Raw genomic sequence first — 20,620 nt, 5'->3', positions numbered from 1 at the left:
GCCCGCTTGCCGGGCTCCCGCGGCCGCGGCGCCCCGAAGGTGAGTGGGCGGGGGCCTGGCCGGGGAGGCCTCCCCGCCGCCTCCCGGGCCGCCCGGCCGCCGCCGCCGCCTCGGCCCGGCCTCTCGGGGTTGTGGTGCCGACGCCATGTTTGGCGGCGGCGGCGGCGGCGGCTCCGCATTGTCTGCGGGCCGGGAGCCCGGGATGCCGGGGAGGCCGGGCGGGGAGACCGGGGAGGCTGGGCCAGGCTGCCGGGGAGACGGGCGGGAAGACGGGGAGGCCGGGCGGGGAGACCGGGTAGGTCAGGCCGGGGAGTCGAGGGAGGCCGAGTCGGGCTGTGGGTCTCGGCGGCCTGGGCCGCGGCGCCTGCCCGGAGTCCGCGCTCGAGTCGGGTCGGGCCTGGGGCAGCCGCCGAGCCGGCCGGGCCGCCCCTTATGTAACACAGGCCGGCCGAGCTCTGCCAAGACGGGAACTCCCTGTGAGCAGGGACGCGCCCCGAGATCGCCCAGGAGCCGCGCGGCCTGCGGCCGCCGGGCCTGGGAACCGGCACCGCGGCCTCCCCGGGCGTTTGCAGGGAGACGCCTCGCGACCAACGCGAGGCTTCCCCGGGCCTTTTAAACGAGTGACACGATTGAGGCGCAGTTCACGGGACACGCGGCTCTTGTGAGCGGACGCAAGAGTTCTGAGAATCTGTAGCAGCGGGAGCCCCTGCCCCGCGGGGTGCGGCCCCGTCTCCCCAGAAAGCGCAGCCGCCAGTGTCTGTTTTTGAGGGTCTGTCGCCAGGTGGTTGTGTAGTTAGTGGAATCGGCGGATGTTTTTGTTTGGCTGGCACAGCGCCGTACCGAGTGCTGTGTGCTTTACACAACTTCGCACAACTCAGCGGCCGCGGCTCCCGTGGCCTTTACGGAGAGGCCCGGAGCGTGGCCGGCTTCTCCCTGGGCGGGTGGTGGGAAGATGGAAGCGGCCGTCTTGTGGGCAGCTTTCCCCGCTTTTGGCCCGCAGGGCTCTTCAGAATGTACTTAAGGGAATTATTCCTTGAGAAGCTACGTGTGTGCCCCCGCGGATCCCTCCCGGTGGAAATGCTTGTCCCAGCACGGAAGGGCCAGGAACAGAACCGGCCCAGGGGGGAAGCGGTGAAGCAGAAGAGGTCGTGGGTCGCCCTGCCCTGCTGAGGGCCTACTTTCCCCGGGTCCCAGTTACATGTTGAGGATATAGAGCTGCTGTGGCCGTGAAGCCTTCGGTTCAGTTCTCCCCTTGTAGAAAGTATTGCAATGAAGAGCTTCACGGCTCCCTGGGAGAGAGTGGGTTTCCAGGGGCTGCTTGTCGTTAGGGCGACTCAGGACTTTGCTGTCGAGGGGAAAATTACAGGTTCTTTTCTGATCTGGTGAGTAACCAACTGTTGCTTCTGCCCCACCTCAGTAATGACGCGTATCGCCGTCCCGGGTGCACTAGGGTCACTCTCTGCAGGCTGTGGTGTCACCTCTGCAGGGCTCACAGGGCCGGCTGGGGGGTGGCTGTGCTGACAGCTTCCCAGGAATCCAGGGCTGAGTGGGCACCTGGAGGCCCTGGAGATGCAGAGGGGCTGAGGTTTGGCTGACCACATTTTCTCTCCTGTTCCTTTCTGTAGGTAATTGCAATCTAGTTTCAACATACAATGAGGATTTCTGTCTGATACAGAGAAAGATACCCAGTGGCTGGAGGGTCTGTCTTAAGAAGTGCTCTTAAAGTCTGCTGGGATTTCCTTTCGGGACTCACAGAGGGAAGCCTGCTCCCTGAGGGCTTTTTCTCAGGCCCAATAGATCAGGGCGAGGCTGCTGCGGGTGTCCCGGATCCCCTTGGGCCCCGAGGCCAGGTGTCCCTGACCTGGCAGGGCTAGATGCAGAGTGGGCCTTGGGCTTCAGCTGAGAATATTTGTTTTGCGAGTCAGTCACTGAAAAATCATTTTGCTTCCTGTCAGTGAAGTGTGGCGCTTTGGAGGGAGGCACTGTCCAGGTGGTGGTGGTCTTAACAGGAGGTGTCCACACACCAGGCATCCTGGGGACAGCTGGGAATAGACGCAGTCCGTGGTGTTCGGACAGCAGAGGCCTCTGCCACAAGGAGCTGGAGGTATGGGTGGCAGCTCACTGATTTTGCCCACCTCTGGAAAAGCAGATTCTCCTAAGTCTCTGTGGCCAAGTCTTCAGGCACCTGAGCCAGCGCTGGCAACCCTCCTGGTGAGGGTCTCTGCAAGCAGCGAGGGGTTCCTGGGGGTCACCCCTCGTTGTGGAGCCTGAGCGGAGCGTCTGCCTACACGTGTGCTGGGGAGAACAGGGATTTCCCTTTGGCGTAATGCACGTATCTGGATTCGCTCAGAAAGGAGGAGAACGTGGCCAGCACCATGGTCTCAATGGGGCTTGAGGAGTGCCCCTGAGGGGAAGGGGCAGGTTGGCTCAGCCTGTGGTGGTTTCCGTGGTGGTCACTGCCAAGGCTCTGCAGAAGCGGGGTTGGGGCCTCACAGGGGCGAAGACTGTCCCCTCAGACCAGTACAGGGCTCCCCTGTGTTGTGGTGTGTGTGTGGAGGGCCTGTCTGTAGAGGATGGACAGGCTGTGATCTGTCTCCTACCCCTGGCCCCAGCAGGAATGCTGCAAGGACTGTGGTGACTCTGGGCTCATGGGAGTGCTCTCCTGGGAGTAGTGGGGAGGGGAAGAGTGGTTTAGGGGGAGCATCTGATAGGGCCAGGTGGCCCCTGAGCATGCCTCTCTGGTGGGCATAGCCTCTGTGCCTGGCGGGGTCCAGCCCTGTATGTGGACTTCCTGGGGGACCGCCTGCATGCTGGGAAAGTCCTGCAGCTGTGGGCTCTGGGCCGGACCCCTCCTTGGGGAGCGTTGCTGTGGTCTCCGCAGCCTGTTGGTGTGGTCTGAGAGGGGACTGGTGTGTGGTGGTAGGGACACAGGTGCTCTAGGAGGGCTCCTCAGGCTGCCTCTCTGCCTGTTACCGCTGCTCTCTCCCTGGTCCTGGGGAGTCGCTCAGGCCTGGATGCGTGGTTTTTGACACCTTGGAAAGAGGTTAGCTGTGAGTTTTGCTTTGATTGGGCTTTGAGCTGGTGAGCTAGATCTGCCCAAGCATACTTTTGCGGCTTTCTCGAGTCTTTGGTCACCCTGCATAGAATTAACTTTACTTTTGCCTTTATTTTAGGTAATCATTACCAAATGAGGAGGAAAGGACGATGTCATCGAGGCTCTGCAGCGAGGCATCCTTCCTCCCCATGCAGTGTTAAACACTCCCCTACGCGAGAAACGCTGACCTACGCTCAAGCTCAAAGGATGGTAGAGATAGAAATTGAAGGGCGCTTGCACAGGATCAGTATTTTTGATCCCCTGGAGATCATATTAGAAGATGACCTCACTGCTCAAGAGATGAGTGAATGCAACAGCAATAAGGAAAACAGCGAGCGGCCCCCGGTCTGCTTAAGAACTAAGCGTCACAAAAACAACAGAGTCAAAAAGAAAAATGAAGCCCTCCCCAGCGCCCACGGCACGCCGGCCTCGGCCAGCGCCCTCCCGGAGCCCAAGGTGCGCATCGTGGAGTACAGCCCTCCGTCCGCCCCCAGGAGGCCTCCGGTGTACTACAAGTTCATCGAGAAGTCGGCCGAGGAGCTGGACAACGAGGTGGAGTATGACATGGACGAGGAGGACTATGCCTGGCTGGAGATTGTCAATGAGAAGCGCAAGGGCGACTGCGTCCCTGCCGTGTCGCAGAGCATGTTTGAGTTCCTGATGGACCGCTTCGAGAAGGAGTCGCACTGCGAGAACCAGAAGCAGGGCGAGCAGCAGTCTCTGATCGATGAGGACGCCGTGTGCTGCATCTGCATGGATGGGGAGTGCCAGAACAGCAACGTGATCCTTTTCTGCGACATGTGCAACCTGGCCGTGCACCAGGAGTGCTACGGGGTGCCCTATATCCCCGAGGGCCAGTGGCTCTGCCGCCACTGCCTGCAGTCCCGGGCTCGTCCCGCCGACTGTGTGCTGTGCCCCAACAAGGGTGGTGCCTTCAAAAAGACAGATGACGACCGCTGGGGTCACGTGGTGTGTGCCCTGTGGATCCCAGAGGTCGGCTTTGCCAACACGGTGTTCATCGAGCCCATTGATGGGGTGAGGAACATCCCCCCAGCCCGGTGGAAACTGACATGCTACCTCTGTAAGCAGAAGGGCGTGGGTGCCTGCATCCAGTGCCACAAAGCAAACTGCTACACAGCATTCCATGTGACATGTGCCCAGAAGGCTGGCCTGTACATGAAAATGGAGCCCGTGAAGGAACTGACTGGCGGTGGCACCACCTTCTCCGTCAGAAAGACCGCTTACTGTGATGTCCACACGCCTCCAGGCTGCACCCGGAGGCCTCTGAATATTTACGGGGATGTCGAAATGAAAAATGGTGTCTGTCGAAAAGAGAGCTCGGTTAAAACGGTCAGGTCCACATCCAAGGTCAGGAAGAAGGCAAAAAAGGCTAAGAAAACTCTGGCTGAGCCCTGCGCGGTCCTGCCGACCGTATGCGCTCCTTATATTCCCCCGCAGAGGTAAGCGTGTCCAAGCATTGAGTCCACAAGGAGCCTGCAATGCGGGACCCTGGGAGGACGTGGGCACAGCCTGCCAGGCCTGTGCTGCGTGGTCATTGCGTTTCCTGTTGGCGCAGCTTCCTAATATTCCCCTGAAGCGTGGTTCTGCCTGTTTACCACGTCTTTTCGGGGAGTAGATGTTGTAAAAGATTTTAGTCTGTAGGCTTGGAATGATCTATAATTTTCTAGTTTTTTTTTTTTTTTTTTTTTTTGAGACGGAGTTTTGCTCTGTCGCCCAGGCTGGAGTATAGTGGCGCAATCTCGGCTCACTGCAACCCCCGCCTCCCGGGGTCAAGCAATTCTCCTGCCTCAGCCTCCTGAGTACCTGGGACTGCAGGCGTGCGCCACCATGTCCGACAAATTTTTGTATTTTTTAAATAGAGACGGGGTTTCACCATGTTGGCTAGGCTGGTGTCAAACGCCTGGCCTCAAGTGATCTGCCCGCCTTGGCTTCCCAAAGTGCTGGAATTACAGCACTTGCTCAGTCTTTTTTTTTTTTTTTTTAAACAGGGTTTTGCTCTGTTGCCCAGGCTGGAGTGTAGTGGCACGATCTCAGCTCACTGCAACCTCTACTGCCAGGTTCCAGCAATTCTTGTGTCTCAGCCTCCCGAGTAGCTGGGACTACAGGCGTGTGCTCCCATGCCCAGCTAATTTTTGTATTTTTAGTAGAGGCGGGGTTTCACCATGTTGCCCAGGGTGGTCTGGAACTCCTGAGCTCAGGCAGTCTGCCCACCTCTGCATCCCAAAGTGCTAGGACTATAGGTGTGAGCCAGCATGCCCAGCTGTGAGTGAAGATTTTTAAGAATTTCAGTGACTAAACTTTAAGAAGGAATGAAGCCCACGCAGGAACTCTATGACTTTCAACCCGAGGGGCTCTGGCCTGGGCTTCCCAGTGACTTCCGGCATCGGGACACCCACTGCTGTGGCCTTGGCCCCATTTCCCGTGGTGTGCCCCCCACTTGCTGCAGATGCCCTGAGGAAAAAAGGGTGGCCAAACAAGGGGAGGAGCGTGAGCACAGATGGGGCCTGCCGGTCAACAGGGCGGGTAGAGCCAGCCTGGTGCTGAGCTTGCAGCGTGGCTAGGGGAGATGCCCGGAGCCCCATTACCACACAGACCCTCCAGGACTGCTGGGGGTCAGTGAGCAGGGCCCTCTGAGGTGTGAGACCTGCCCCACATGTGAGGGGAGGGCAGCACAGGTGGGACGCATGCAGGCTGAGCTGCATTGGGCGGTGAGGCTGGGAGGTTGCAGTGAGCCAGAATTGTGCTACTGCACCGCAGCCTGGGTGACAGAGTGAAACTGTGTCTCAAAAAAAAAAAAGTTTTAAGTGATTTTTGTTAATATTGCTCTACTTTGCCAAAGTGAGGTCCAGTTTCTTTTCACAGAGCTGTAAATACTCAGAGAATTAGTCAATTCAGACAGAATGAACAAAAATGCTCATAATCCTTCCCATCCAGAGAAAACCCTGTCGAAACCAAGGTGTTTTGTCTTTATAAATTAATCTGACTTTGAAGAGATGGTTTTGCTTGGATTTCTACATATGAGTTAAAAAGTCTAGGGTTTGTATTAAAAACTTCTGTATAAGAGGTCTAAAAATTTCAGCTTTACTGAAATTGAAGCAAAATAAACAAAATGTGATCTAACAAAATGAAGAGCCAAAAGTCTGAAGTGCTCCCTTCCCTGGCCAGTACCAGATGATGACCTGCTCTGGGAGAGGCCGGGCCCGGCCGGGTCCCACGCTCTCTATTCTTTGGCTGCTGATGTTGGGTAGGCAGGACTGTTTGAAGGAGGCAGCGTTTGCATGCAGAGACGCAGGGGCCTGAGGTGGCCAGGGCTGATTGAGAAGAAAACTCGACCTAAATATTTGAAAGCAGGTATTGGAGCTAAACCGCGTACTTTGTGGTTCTGTTCTTTTCCTAACTTGGAAATAAACTATTATTTCAGCTTCGAGTAGAGAGAGAGAAACAAACCTGGACGAGTGTTCCTGGCCGTGGTCTCTGCAGTCTGGGTTTCCCAGTCTCCAGGAGATGCTGGTGCTTCGGGCCACCTTGCCACCAGTGGAGGAGCTCCCAGTGCACCTGGCCTGTTGGCACCGCGGTGCTGGACCCACCTCTGAGGTGGTCGTGAGAGGCAGGCTCTCAATACAGTACTGACTGCTGCCTGAAACCGGGTTTACAGCCTTGCTGTGGTCTGAGAGGCAGCTGATCTGGCAGCCCTGGGACTACCCCTGGGTGCATGTAGGAGGCCTCAGCTGTGCATTTGAATTGTGTGTAGATGAGGGTGAAGCTTCTTACTTATTTTTTATTTTATGTTTAGAGACAGGGTCTTGTTCTGTTGCGCATGTTGGAGTGCAGTGGCATGATCATGGCTCACCGTAGCCTCAAACTCTTGGGCTCAAGCGATCTTCCTGCCTCAGCCTCCTCCCAGCCTCAGCTGGGAATACAGGCACAAGCCACTGTGCCTGGCCCATGGTGAAGCTTCTCGATGTGCAGCAGTGGGTGGGGATGCTGAGTCTAGTTGGTTAGGGTGTGCACTAACCCATGGCTCTGGTGTAGGACCCATCTAGAGCATCTGAGGATGTTATGCTTCAGGCCAGCCAGTCACACTGGAAGAGGGATGTGACCCCATCTGAGCAGTGTTTTAGAGATTTTAGAGAAAGAGGATCTTCCTTATTCCTTATGGACAGAACAGAATCTGCCTTCAGGGACTGACTGCTTTTATCATTCTAGTGGTTTGAAAAATTAAAATTTCAAGTAAAAAGATAGTTCTTTTTTTTTTCCTTTTTTTTTTTGAGATGGAGTCTTGCTTTGTTGCCCAGGCTGGAGTGTAGTGTCATGATCTTGGCTCACTGCAACCTCCGCCTTCTGGGTTCAAGTGATTCTCCTGCCTCAGCCTCCCAAGCAGCTAGGATTACAAGCAAGTGCCACCACACCCAGCCGATTTTTGTATTTTTAGTAGAGACGGGGTTTCACCATATTGGCCAGGCTGGTCTTGAACTGCTGACCTCAAGTGATCCACCCGCTGTGAACTCCCAAAGTGCTGCGATTACAGGCGTGAGCCACCGCGCTGGGCTAAAAAAGATAGTTTTAAGGTTATAGTCTGTTCTTTTGTAAGTTTAATATACTATGATCAAATAATAACAGCAGTAAATAAACACTTTGAAAAACAGGCAGGGCCGGGTGCGTGGCTCACACCTGTAATGCCAGCACTTTGGGAGGCCGAGGTGGGCAGATCACGAGGTCAGGAGTTCGAGACCAGCCTGGCTAACATGGTGAAAACCCATCTGTACTAAAAATATAAGAATTAGCCAGGCATGGTGGTGCATGCCTGTAATCCCAGCTATTCAGGAGGCTGAGGCAGGAGAATCTCTTGAACGGAGTCCTGCTCTTTGGCTCAGACTGGGGTGCAGTGGCATGATTATGGCTCACTACAGCCTCGACCTCCTGGGCTCAAGCGACTCCCCCACCTCAGCCTCCTGAGTAGCTGGGACCACAGGCGTGTGCCACCATGCCCTGCTAATGTTTTTATTTTTTGGTGAGATGGGGTCAAGCAATCTGCCTGCCTCGGCCTCCCAAAGTGCTGAGATTACAGGCGTGAGCCACCATGCCTGGCCTTACATTGATTGTTATTTTTTCTTTCTTGTTCTTTTTTTTTTTTTTGTGAGATGGAGCCTTGCTCTGTTGCCTAGGCTGGAGTGCAATGGTGTGATCTCGGCTCACTGCAGCCTCCACCTCCCAGGTTCAAGTGATCCTCGTGCCTCAGCCTCCCGAGTAGCTGGGACTACAGGTGTGTGCCATGGTGTCTGGCTAATTTTTGTATTTTTCGTAGAGATGGGGTTTCACCATGTTGCCCAGGATGGTCTCGAACTCGTGACTTCAGGTGATCTGCCTGCCTTGGCCTCCCAGAGTGCTGAGATTACAGGCGTGAACCACCGCGCCCAGCCCTATTTTTTCTTTTCACTTCCTCTCTCCAGCATACATCAGTTTTTATTAACGGATTGAGTTGCACCTGTATAGAATGACATTTTTTTTTTGAGACGGAGTCTTGCTCTGTCACCCAGGCTGGAGCGCAGTGGCACGATCTCGGCTCACTACAAGCTCCACCTCCCGGGTTCACGCCATTCTCCTGCCTCAGCCTCCTGAGTAGCTGGGACCACAGGCGCCCACCACCACACCTGCTAATTTTTTGTATTTTTAGTAGAGACAGGGTTTCACCATGTTAGCCAGGATGGTCTCGATCTCCTGACCTCGTGATCCACCTGCCTCGGCCTCCTAAAGTGCTGGGATTACAGGCGTGAGCCACTGAGCCCGGCCAGGAGGACATTTTGTCTTTAGTCTTAAAGGAAAAGGGAAAGTCTTTTCCATTTGCACCAGTTTGAAATTAGGGCTCCCTTAACATGGATTACTGCAGGACTCATTCACATGAGAGTTCATACATGGAGTGAAAAGACAAACAGGGTTTCCCGATAACTCTTTTGGGTTAATTGCATGAAATCAGGGATAAATACACGCATAATCTGTTCAACAAAACTCCTAGGTTCATCAGAATGCAAAGTAGAAAGTGTCTTAAAAGAGACTGTGATCAGCAGGCAGACGGCCTGTGTCCGTTCGGTTCCTTTGACTGCTTCAGATGTTCCAGGAGGAGCTCCTCTACTACGAGAGCCTGGACTTCAACCTCACGGACAGGAGCCTCAGATAGGCAAGGCTTTCTGATGGGTGCTCCTCCTACCTTCATTCGAATGAGGTGTTTCTCCCGCCTTCACTGGGGTCATTTTATTTTGAGTTTAAAAGGATCAACTGGTCTTCGTCAGCCTTAGGAAGGGAAGCATCAGTCAGGTGAAAATACGTGGCGAACTTTAAATACCTAGCTACTTCTCTTCATGCATTTAAATTAGATTGACTTGAGCTGTTAGAAAAGTTGACTGGGTGCGGTGGCTCAGGCTAGTAATCCTCACACTGGAAGGCTGAGGTGGGTAGATTGCTTGAGCCCAGGAGGTCGAGGCTGCAGTGAGTTGTGATCGCACCTTTGTATTCCAGCCTGGGTGACAGAATGAGACCCTGTCTCTGAAGGGTTTTGCATGGTTATCCAGAGCAGTCTCTTGAGTTTTGGTTCTCTTTGACACAGCTGCATCTGGAGATCCTCTATATGAGGCATGTTTAGAGAAAGAAAAACATTGACCCTTGGAATTGATACTCTTCCAAGAAATCTTTTAGTCTTGTTGATAAAGGCAGTCCTCAGATGGTACCGATCCCTCTTTGTTAGTGGTGAACCTACAGAGATGGTGCCTGGTGTGCAGAGCGATGTGGTTGGATGGAGGTGAACAGAGCAGTCTGGGTCCCCTGGGCCGCCTGCTGGTCCTAGCCCATCACAGCACAGTCGTTCAGCAGACATGCTGCACCAGCTGATTGTTTGAGCTTGAACTTGGTGCACGTGATGGAGTTCGGTCTGGATATCCTGTCTTGGTATTCGATATGAAGATTAGTTGGTCTAGCCCATGTCCTAATGTTGTTAGCAGGTAGTCTGAACTTGAACTATCTCACATGAAGAAAGTTCCTTCTGCTGCTTCTTTTAATTTCTCTTTGGCTTCATGAATAGTCGTGCACCCCCAGTGCCATCCTTTTGAGCTCCCAAAGGCCTCTGCCAGACACATTGCCTCCAGGGGTGACTCCTTGACCCACTGTGCCGTCACCACTGGCTCTACACCCCTTCTGAGCCGTTCCTGGAGCTTGAGGCTCTGCGAGGTCAGGGGAAAAGGGTCAGCATGGCAAGGACAGATGCCCAAGCTGGGGTCATAGAGTGGCTTATGGACTTCCTGGAAGTCAGTGGGAACTCATTTGGGAACCCCCAAAATGAGTCCCTGTGGGGTGTCTGAAATGGTGGCAGAAGGGGCAGGAATGGGGTCTGGCAGTTCTCTTCCCTCAGGTCCTGGCGGATGGATAGCAAAGTCCTGTGTGGACACGGTCACCCACAGGTGGTGTCTGCCGGCTGCTAAGGGCCTTGGGTGGCGGGCCTCAGCCCCCACAGTCCAGAGAGTGTCTGTCTGTTATTCCCTGCAGGGTAGGCACCTTGGGCCCCGGAATTTGGAAGGCACTTTTTTCCTACCCGGACTCACGTCCCACACTGTTGGAGGCCACCTGGCCCTCGTCTATTTTATAGAGACAGGGTCTCACTATGTTGTCCAGGCTGATCTTGAATTCCTGGGCTTAAGCAATCCTCCTGCCTAGGCCTCCCAAAGTGTTGAGATTACAGGCGTGAGCCACCTCGCCCAGCCCCAGCCTTAGTCTGTAGTCTGTTTAATGCTGGAGGGTAGTATGTTGACTCTGGAATAAAGATGTCACTATTCTGGAACTTGTTCTGGGGTCACTGTCGGGCGGCGTTGTCTCCCTTGTGCACTTGCTGCAGCCCCAGGCTGTTAAGCTGCACAGCCGCCGTCAGAGGGTGGGGAAGCTGTTGTGTCTTGGGAGCGTTGAGTGCTAGGTAGGCCCTGTGAGGATCCCAGCTGTCACCTGGTGGGCACCTGCAGAGGTTTTGTTTTGTTCTTTTAATTGAGGTGGGGTCTTGCTCTGTCGCCCAGGCAGGAGTGAAGTGGCGCAATCCTAGCTCGCTGCAACCTTGAACTCCTGGGCCCAAGTGGTCCTCAGCCTCCCAAAGTGCTAGGGTTACAGATTAGAGCCACTGGCCGCGGCCCCCTTTGGCTTGTGTTTTTAAGTCTTTTTTTCCTCCATGTTTCTGGCTGTTAATTTTGTTTTATAAAAGTTTGTATCTGGCATGGATTGAAGCAGGAGACACTGGCTCAGTGCCCAATGGGGGGAGCCCTGTGTGGGTACCTCCTGGGTGGTGTGGGTGCATGAGTTGGCTGCTGCGGGTGGCACCGGGAGGCCCTGTGTGGGCCCCTCCCGGGCAGTGTGGGCACATGAGTTGGCTGCTGCGGGTGGCACTGGGAGGCATGGCAGGGGCCCTGAGGCCACAGGTGGCAGCTCCCTGTGCTTGACCTGCATCGGGTCTAGAGTGGTGGGCACTCGGGAAGGAAGCACCAGGACGACACATTGGAAGGAGGAGCTGCAGGGCAGGTCCAGCCAGTGCCTGGGAGCTCGGGAGGGTGCCTGGGTCAACACAGCCTGCGGGAGCGCCTGCTCTCCTCCGTGAGGAACAGACCTGAATGCCGTTTTAAACACTCTTTCCTGCCCCCCGTGACTTTGTTGGTTTTCTGGGTTTTAGTGCAGATTGTAGCTGGCAGCTCACAACGGAGCCCTTCCCGGTGCAGGCTGACAGGCAGGAGGGATTCTCCTCTACAGAAATGGACATTACTACATCTGGAAACAGATTTTTCTTTTCTTTTTTTTGAGACGGAGTCTTGCTCTGTCGCCCAGGCTGGCGTGCAGTGGCATGATCTAGGCTCACTGCAACCTCTGCCCCCTGGGTTCAAGCGATTCTCTTGCCTCAGCCTCCCAAGTAGCCGGGATTACAGGTGCATGTCACCACGCCTAGCTAATTTTTGTATTTTTACTGGAGATGGGGTTTGGTCACGTTGGGTGGGCTGGTCTCGAACTCCTGACTGACCTAAGCTAATCCGCCTGCCTTAGCCTCCCAAAGTGTTGGGATTACAGGGATAAGCCACTGTGCCCGGCCTAGATTTGTTTTGATTGAAAAAGCTGAAGCAAATAAAAATTGTGCTGGGGAAAACGCTGAGTGCTCACAGGATGGGCTGTGTTTCTCACTGGCCTCACCACACCTTCCTCTGCACTCTCAGACTCTCCTAAAGATGCTGGCATTTACTGAACTAAAGCTACCATTTCACAGAGCAGGGCCGTGGGCCATGAACCACAGTCATCTGGCCATTTAGACAGCTCTGCCCTGCCCCCGGCGACTTGGGTACCCAACCATGTCATTCCCACCCCTAGCTTTGTGGGGCACCGTTCCACTAGGCCTGGTTGTCTTCCCTGAAGCACCCCAGGCATGTAGAGGATGTTCTCAGCAGAGGGGAGACAGCACAGTATAGCTGACTTCTGTCTGTCTTCACTTTCACCAGATTTACTTACTTTTGGCAGAAGTGGGGTTGAAAATTTATGTGAAGTTTTCTTTACTACTTGGGACAGCGGGGCAGATTACTGCCACACATTCTCACCTCTGTTCCAGCCTAGGTGCTACCTGCTAGAGGCGGTGGTGGCTTTCCTGAGAGAGCACCTCCTGGGCTCGGGCTGGTGGGAGCTTGATTTTACGTTTTTATGTGGAAATAACTTCAAATTTACAAAATATTCACAAAAATAAAGAGAGCAGGGACTACCCAGGTGCTCTACATAGAGTTGCATGTTGCTGGGGCTGCGTCCTCTTGTGCACACCCTGCCCTGTCGGAGAGGATCCCAGATGTGGCCCTTGCCCATGCACGTCAGGCGTGTGAAAACAGCAGGTGTCCCCTGGCGATGGGCAGCAGGCCTCGTGGTGCCCCAGCCTTGGTGCAGGAGTCCTCTGAGGTGAGATTCAGGGCTCTGGCCGGCTGGTCTCATGTGTTTCCTGAGCGATGGATATGGGCACGGCATCCTCCACCTCGCACCACCCGGCTTGGGGTCTGCGTGTGTATCATGCCAGGGCTCTGGGCCTGCACTGGGGGCTCCTACCCTGCCTGTGCACTGTTTGTAGTGTGCTTGTGCCCGTGGGTGGGTGTATCTTTTCATTTTTAGTGATGTCTTTAAAAAAATTCTTTTTTACTTTGGAAATCTTCAGAGAGAGCCTCCTGTTCTTTCACTCAGCTTCAGAAGTTATACGCACCTGGCCAGCCTCCCCTCTCCCATTCCTTCCATTCCATTGTTTTGAAGCAAGTCGTGGTCATGAAATTCCATTCATGCACCTGTCAGTGTGTAAAGGTTCTTAAAAGCAACCATAATTTTATAGTGTCTGATGAACCCAAGTTTGTTAATTTCATCGTACTCCTCAAATTTATCACCCTTTTCCTATGTGGTATGTGCGTGCTGGGTCTGGTTTAAGAAACTTGTCCCCACTCTGCAGCCGTAAAGCTGTTCCCTGTATTTCCTCTAGGAGTCTTTAAAAAAAAAATTTTTTTTTTTTTTTTTTGAAATGGAGTCTTACTCTGTCACCCAGACTGGAGTGCAGTGGCACAGTCTCGGCTCACTGCAACCTCCGCCTCCTAGGCTCAAGTGATTCTGCCTCAGCTTCCCGAGTAGCTGGGATTACAGGCGCCTGCCACCATGCCTGGCTAATTTTTGTATTTTTAGTAGAGATGGAGTTTCGCTATGTTGGCCAGGCTGGTCTCGAACTCTTGACCTCAAGTGATCCACCCTCCTCAGCCTCTCAAAGTGCTAGGATTATAGGCATGAGCCATTAATGGCTCCTGGCCCAAAAATTTTTAAATAAAGATAAAAGGTCGGGTGCGGTGGCTCACGCCTGTAATCCCAGCACCTTGGGAGGCCAAGGTGGGCGAATCACAAGGTCAAGAGATTGAGGTCATTCCTGGCCAACATGGTGAAACCCCATCTCTACTAAAAATACAAAAATTAGCTGGCCGTGGTGGTGGGCACCTGTAGTCCCAGCCACCAGGGAGGCTGAGAGGCAGGAGAATCGCTTGAACCCAGGAGGCGGAAGTTGCAGTGAGCTGAGGTCATGCCACTGCACTCCAGCCTAGCGACAGAGCGAGACTCCATCTCAAAAAAAACAAAAAATAGAAATGGGGTCTCACTGTGTTGCCTAGGCTGGTCTTGAACTCTTGAGCTCAAAGGATCCACTCACGTCAGCCACCGAAAGTGCTGGTATTATAGGGGTGAGCCATGGTGCCCAGCCACCTCGAGGAGTCTTGAGCCCTCCTGGAATTGCTGTTTGGTTTGAGGCTGGGTTAGGCCTGGTGAGTCGTCTGGGTTGTCGGCCAGCCTGCTTGGCCTCCTGGTCTCAGGCCAGCTGTGACCTGGACCTTGGGCCACCCAGCAGCTTTGTGCTGAGCCTCAGTCTGCGGTTGGGTGGGCACCCCTTGTCTCCAGAATGGTGCTGGTGTGTGAGGTCCTTGGTGCGTCTATGTACAGTGGGCAGTAGCTTTAAAGTTCCTGCTTCACCTCGTCAGACTTCTGGTTAGAGTCCTCCCGACATTAGTGTTCCTTTAGGAAGCCTGGACTCTTTACACCGTTAATTACACTGTTAATTTCACTTAAACATGGAGGTGGCCCAGTTTGCTGCCCATGTAAGACTTTTACTTTTTTGAGACAAGGTCTTGCTCTGTCGCCCAGGCTGGAGTTCAGTGGCGTGATCTCAGTTCACTGCAGCCTCCACCTCCAGAGTTCAAGTGAGTCTCGTGCCTCAGCCTCCTGAGTAGCTGGGATTATAGGCGTGTGCCACCACTCCTGGCTCTCTCTAGGACTTCTTTAATGTCATAATAAAAGTTCATGGTTTTCTCCATAAAAATCTATTAGATTTATTTCTAGGCACTTGTTAATATAGTACTTCTTAAAATTAGCATTTTTTTTTAGCTATGTGTTGTGGATTGATACAACATGTTGTAGGATTCTTTTGAATTGTCTTTGTGCACAGTATCTGTGAAGAATGACTCCTGCCTCCGTCTCCGACTTGAACCCGGGAGGCAGAGCTTGCAGTGAGCCAAGATTGTGCCATTGCACTCCAGCCTGGGTGACAGAGCGAGACTGTCTCAAAAAAAAAAAAAAAAAGAGCGGACTGTGCTGCTTGCTGTAGGGTTTTACCCATGTTCTTTTATTTCTGCCTCTCACATACTGTTTCATCTTAGTGTATTTTTAAATTTTGAGTGATTTTTCTGTTTTTGAGAGGAATTTTTGATATGTGAATACTATAGATCTTAGTATATTGTAAAAACTGATGATGTTTGATACATACCAAATAATGTGTGGACCGTAAATGTAAATAGCAATGCCCACAAACCCACCCATAGCCTAGGAATTGGGAGACTCAGCACCACCGGCCAAATGCGCCTGTGCGGTGTGTCCCATTCCATCCCTGTTCTGCTGCCCGTGGGAGAATTTTGTCAGCTTCACTGAGACACTTAATACCCTCCCCTCACCTGTGGTTTTGCTTTCCATGGTGTCAGTTGCCCATGGTCAGCCATAGTCTGAAAGTATTAAATGGGAAATTCCAGCAGTAAGCAGTTGATAAGTTTTCAGTTGTGAACCATTCTGAGCAGCGTGATCACAGTCTCACTGTCCTGTCCTGCCTGCCGGGAGCGTGAATCTTCCCTTTGTCCAGGGCACCCACGCCGTGCGGCTGCCTGCCCCTTACCCGCTTACTGGCAGGTACCAAGATCCAGGCTGGCGCTTGGTCCTGTTCCAAGTTTCAGGCAGCCGCTGGAGGTCTTGGAACTATCCCCCTTGGTTAAGGGGGGACTCTTGTCATTCACACACCATGAAATTTACCCATGTGAAGTGTACAGTTGAGTGGATTTTAGTTCACAGAGTTGTGTGTTTATCACCACAACCAATTTTAGAACATTTTCATCACCTCCAAAGGAAACCCTGTGCCTCTTAGCCATTACCCCAACTTCCCACCTTCTCATCCTCCCCCAACCCCTGGCAGCCACCCATCTGCATCCTGTCTCCGTGGATTTGCCTGTTGTGGGCATTTCATAGAAATGTGTTTTTTTGTTCTTTTATGACTGGTGTCTTTCACTGAGCATGACGTTTGCAAGGTCCATCCATAGTGCCCCCTGGGTCCATAGTGCCCCCTGGGTCAGTGTGCCCTTCCTTTTCATGGCTGCGTAATGTTCATTGTATGGATAGGCCACGTTTAAAAAAATCTGTTCATCTTTTGATGGATGTTTGTTTTTTTCCGCTTTGGAGCTATTATGAGCAATGCTGCTCTGAACATTTGTGTAACAGTTTTTAGGTAGTGTGTTTTTATTTCTCTTGGGCATATTCTAGGAGTGGAGTTGCTGGGTCACGTGGTAACGCTGTTTAGTATTTTGAGTAAGTGCCAGATTGTTTTCCAAGGCCGCTGTACCCCTGTATATTCTCAGGCCGCTTCTTTTTGATGGTACCCATTCCATGGTGCAGGGGCATCAATCGCTCAGGGGTTTTGCTTTACAGTTCCACAGTGGCTGAAGAGGTTGCCTGGCCATTTGCGTATTTTCTTTGGATAAATGTCTGTTCAGATCTTTGCCATGTTTTCATTGGTTAGCTAGCTTCTTACTGTTGTCATAAGAGTTCTCTGTCTGTTCTGGGTGCTAGACTCCCTATTAGAAACATGACTTGCAAATACTTTCTCTTCATTCTGTGGGTCGTCTTATTGTTTTATTCAGTGTTCTTTGAAGCACAAACATTTACAAGTTTGATGGAGTCCAGTTTATCCGTTTTCTCTTCGGTTGCTTGTGCTTTTGGTGTCACATGTAAGAAGGCTTTGCCTAACCAAGGATCATTTAATAGGAGTTTTATTTGTTTTTATATATGCACATATATATATATTTTAAGAGATGGGGTCTCACTATGTTGCCCAGGCTGTTCTGAAACTCCTGGGCTCAAGCGATCGTCTCGCCTTGGCGTCCCAAAGTGCTGGGATTGCAGGTGTGAGTCACCGCGTCTGGCCACCGTTTTCCTATATATGATAATTTCTGCCTTTACCTGTTAGCAGTCTAGAAGCCTGTGGGGTTTTCTTTTCCTTTCCTTTTCCTGTTCCTTTCCCTTTCCCTTTCTCTTTTCCCTTCCCTTCCTTCCCTTTCCCCTCCCCCAAATTAATTTTTTAAACTCTTGATATCCATTGCTTGTGCTGTGCGCAAAGGACGTGGCCTCCATGGTACACATTCATTCTTTGATGCTTGTTGAGACTTTATGGCTCAATAAGTTACACATTTTTTGTAAATAGTCCATCTGTGCTTGTGAATATGTGTGTTCTTTCTTTCTTTGATGCAATATTCTCTATGAGCTTGTTGGGTCAAATGTATAAATCATGCTTACATTTTTAATATCCTTAATTTACTTTTGCGTGAATTGGTTTCATTAGGCTTGTAGGTTTAACAGTTCTCATTGTAGCTCCTGGAGGTTTTGCATTTGATATTTTCCAGATGTCCCGTTAGGCGGTGTGTACGCCTTTGGAATTTGGTCACTTCCTTCGATCATGGTGCAGTAGCCCTCGTAGCGCTCTTTACTCCAGTCGTGGTGCTTCTCTGGCCTCAGTTCGGCTGTTCAGTCAGTAGTACCCACTTTCTGCTCCTTAGCGTATACCTGGGCATTTTCCTTATGTCCAGCTTCAGCCTTGCTGTGGTATTTTAAAACTGGAATTAAATTTTTTTTTTTTTTTGGAGACGGAGTCTCATTCTATCGCCCAGGCTGGAGTGCAGTTGCGCGATCTCGCCTCACTACAACCTCCGCCTCCCATGTTCAAGTGATTCTTCTGCCTCAAGCCTCCCAAGTAGTTGGGATTACAGGCACCTGTCACCACGCCTGGCTAATTTTTGTGTTTTTAGTAGAGATGAGGTTTCACCGTCTTGGCCAGGCTGGTCTTGAACTCCTGACCTCATGATCCACCTGCCTCGGCCTCCCAAAGTGCTGGGATTACAGGCGTGAGCCACTGCACCTGGCCTAAAACTGGAATTTTAAATTTTTAACCAGATTGACAACCTCTTCATTAGCAAGTTTAGACTGTTGACTTATGTTGGATTACTGATCTATTTTGGATTTGTTTCCATGATCCTTTTTTTTCCTTTTTCTTTATTTTTCCTCTGAGACAGAGTCTCGCTGTGTTGCCCAGGCTGGAGTACAGTGGCGTGATCTCAGCTCACTGTAACGTCCGCCTCCCGGGTTCAAGCAGTTCTCCTGCCTCAGTCTCCTGAATAGCTAGGATTACGGGCATGTGCCACCATGCCTGGCTGATTTTTTAGTATTTTTAGTAGAGATGGGGTTTCACCATGTTGGCCAGGCTGGTCTCGAACTCCTGACCTCATGATCCACCCGCCTCGGCTTCCAAAAGTGCTGGGATTACAGGCGGAAGCCACCACGCCCGGTTCCCTTTTTCTTCTGATGTATTGACTCAAATGGTTTTGCTGTTTTGGAGTGGGGGGCGTTTTTCCTCCTCTACTCATTTGGAAGGTGCACATTCCATTTAATTCTCTGTATTCAAGTTTTTTCAGTATTTTACTGTGGTCACGTACACATAACATAAAATTTACCATCTTAACCATTGTAAGTATGTAGTTCAGGGGCATGAAGCACTTCGATATTGCTGTGCAGCCATCACCACCATCTATCTTCAGAGGCTTTTTGTCCTCCCAGTCTGAAACTCTGTCCCAGTTAAACAGGAACTCCCCATTCCTCCCTCCCTGACTGCGGGCGTCCACTGTTCTACTCCCTGTCTCCATGAATTTGACTCCTCTTTAGTCCCTCACATAAATGCAATCAGGCAGTATTTGTCTTTTTGTGTCTGGCTTATTGCACTGAGCACATTTTCCAGGTTTTTCCATGTCATTGCATGATTTGGAACTTCTTTGCCTTTTAGGGCTGAATAACCCTCTGTATGTGGAGATAAACTTTTGCTTACCCATTCCTTCCTCCATGGGCACTTGGGTTGCTTCCATGTTTTAGCCAGTGTGAATAATGCTGTGAAGAACATGGGTGATAAGTATCTGAGCCCGTTTTCAGTTCTTTTGGGTGTATACCCGGAAGTGGGATTGCCAGGTCACACGGCATTTCTGTAAGTTTTTGAGGAGCCACAACACTGTTTTCCACAGCGGCTGCACCTTTTTACGTTCTTGCCGGCGGTGCACAAGGGTTTGGGGTTTCCACATCCTTGCCAACATTTTTTTTTTGTTTTTTGTTAGTGTTTTTTGATAGCCATTCTAATGGGTGTGAAGGTGACATCATAGTTTGGATTTACAGCTCTGTGTTTATTGAGCATTTGTACTTTTGAAGAATTGTCTATTTGAGTATTTTAACCAGTTTTGAATCGGGTTTTTTTTTGTTGAGTTTTAGGAGTTTCTGGATATCAATCCCATATCAGATATGTGATTTGAAAATATTTCTTCCCATTCACTCTGCTGTGTGTCTTTTAATGCACACATTTTAACATTTTTCATGAAGCCCAGTTTATTTTTTCTTTTGTTTCCTGTGCCTTTGGTGTCTTATTCAAGAAATCATTGCCAAATCCAGTGTCATGAAGCTTTTCCCTTCTGTTTTAAGAGATTTATAGTTTTAGGTCTTATGTCTAGGTGTTTGATTGATTTTGAGTTAATTTTTGTGTGTGAAACGAGGCAAGGTCCAACTTCACATTCTTTTGCATGACCATATCCACTTGTCCTGGTGTCATTTGCTGAAAAGACTGTATTTTCCCCTCTGAATGGTCTTGGCACCCTTGTCAACGTCTATGTTGGATATGGGAGGATTTGCTTCAGGGTTCTCTGCTATTCCCATGGTCTATATGTCTGTCCTTTCGTCAGCACCACACTGTTTTGATGACCGTAGCTTTGTGGTAAGTTCTGAAGTCAGGAAGCGTGACTTTTACAGCTTTTTCAAGGTGATTTGGCTGTTGGGTGTTCCTTGAGTTTCCATATGAATTTTAGGGTGGATTTTCCTATTTCTGCAAAAGACATCATTGGTATTTTGATAGGAATTGCATTGGATCTGTAGATCACTTTCAGTGGTATTGACATCTTAACAATATTGGTCTTCCTATCCATACATTTCCCTAGTGCATTTAGTGGGTCCCATGGTAAAGTATTTATGTGTCAGCATGTAGACTTAACAAAAATCCAAGGAATACTTGATGTTGGAACTCTGGTGACCTCCCTTGTTTCTGGGGTTCTTTTCCCTAGTGTGGGTTCTTTTTTTTTTTTTTTTTTTATGAGACGAAGTCTCGCTCTTGTTCCCCAGGCTGGAGTGCAATGGTGCGATCTTGGCTCATTGCAACGTCCGCTTCCCAGGCTCAAGCGATTCTCCCGCTTCAGCCTCCCGAGTAGCTGGGATTGTAGGCACGCACCACCACGCCCGGCTAATTTTTGTATTTTCAGTAGAGACGAGGTTTCACCATGTTGGCCAGGCAGGTCTCGAACTCCTGACCTCAGGTGATCTGCCTGCCTC

At 51.2% G+C, this 20,620-nt stretch overlaps 1 protein-coding gene across 7 annotated transcripts in view; it reads left to right on the top strand.

The window, feature by feature from the left end:
* Positions 1-20,620, top strand: part of BRD1 (bromodomain containing 1) — a 52,471-nt gene continuing 31,851 nt past the window's right edge. For 4 of the 7 annotated variants that reach the window (XR_009211028.1, XR_009211029.1, XM_032138140.1 and 1 more), the window contains exons 1-2: positions 7-39; positions 3,174-4,554. Coding sequence is in view for 5 of the 7 variants with exons in the window: in XM_032138140.1 (XP_031994031.1) it covers positions 3,188-4,554 (1,367 nt within the window). In the remaining 2 variants the exon portion in view is untranslated. Of the gene's footprint in view, positions 40-3,173; positions 4,555-20,620 lie in introns of all 7 variants that reach the window. The other 3 variants (XM_032138138.2, XM_032138139.2, XM_032138137.2) reach the window with 1 other exon arrangement.

This window comes from Hylobates moloch, unplaced genomic scaffold (genome assembly GCF_009828535.3).
Source record: "Hylobates moloch isolate HMO894 unplaced genomic scaffold, HMol_V3 SCAFFOLD_19, whole genome shotgun sequence".
Classification (NCBI taxonomy): domain Eukaryota; kingdom Metazoa; phylum Chordata; class Mammalia; order Primates; family Hylobatidae; genus Hylobates; species Hylobates moloch.
Note: the sequence above shows the minus strand (reverse complement) of the source record. Positions and strands in the feature narration are given on the sequence as shown.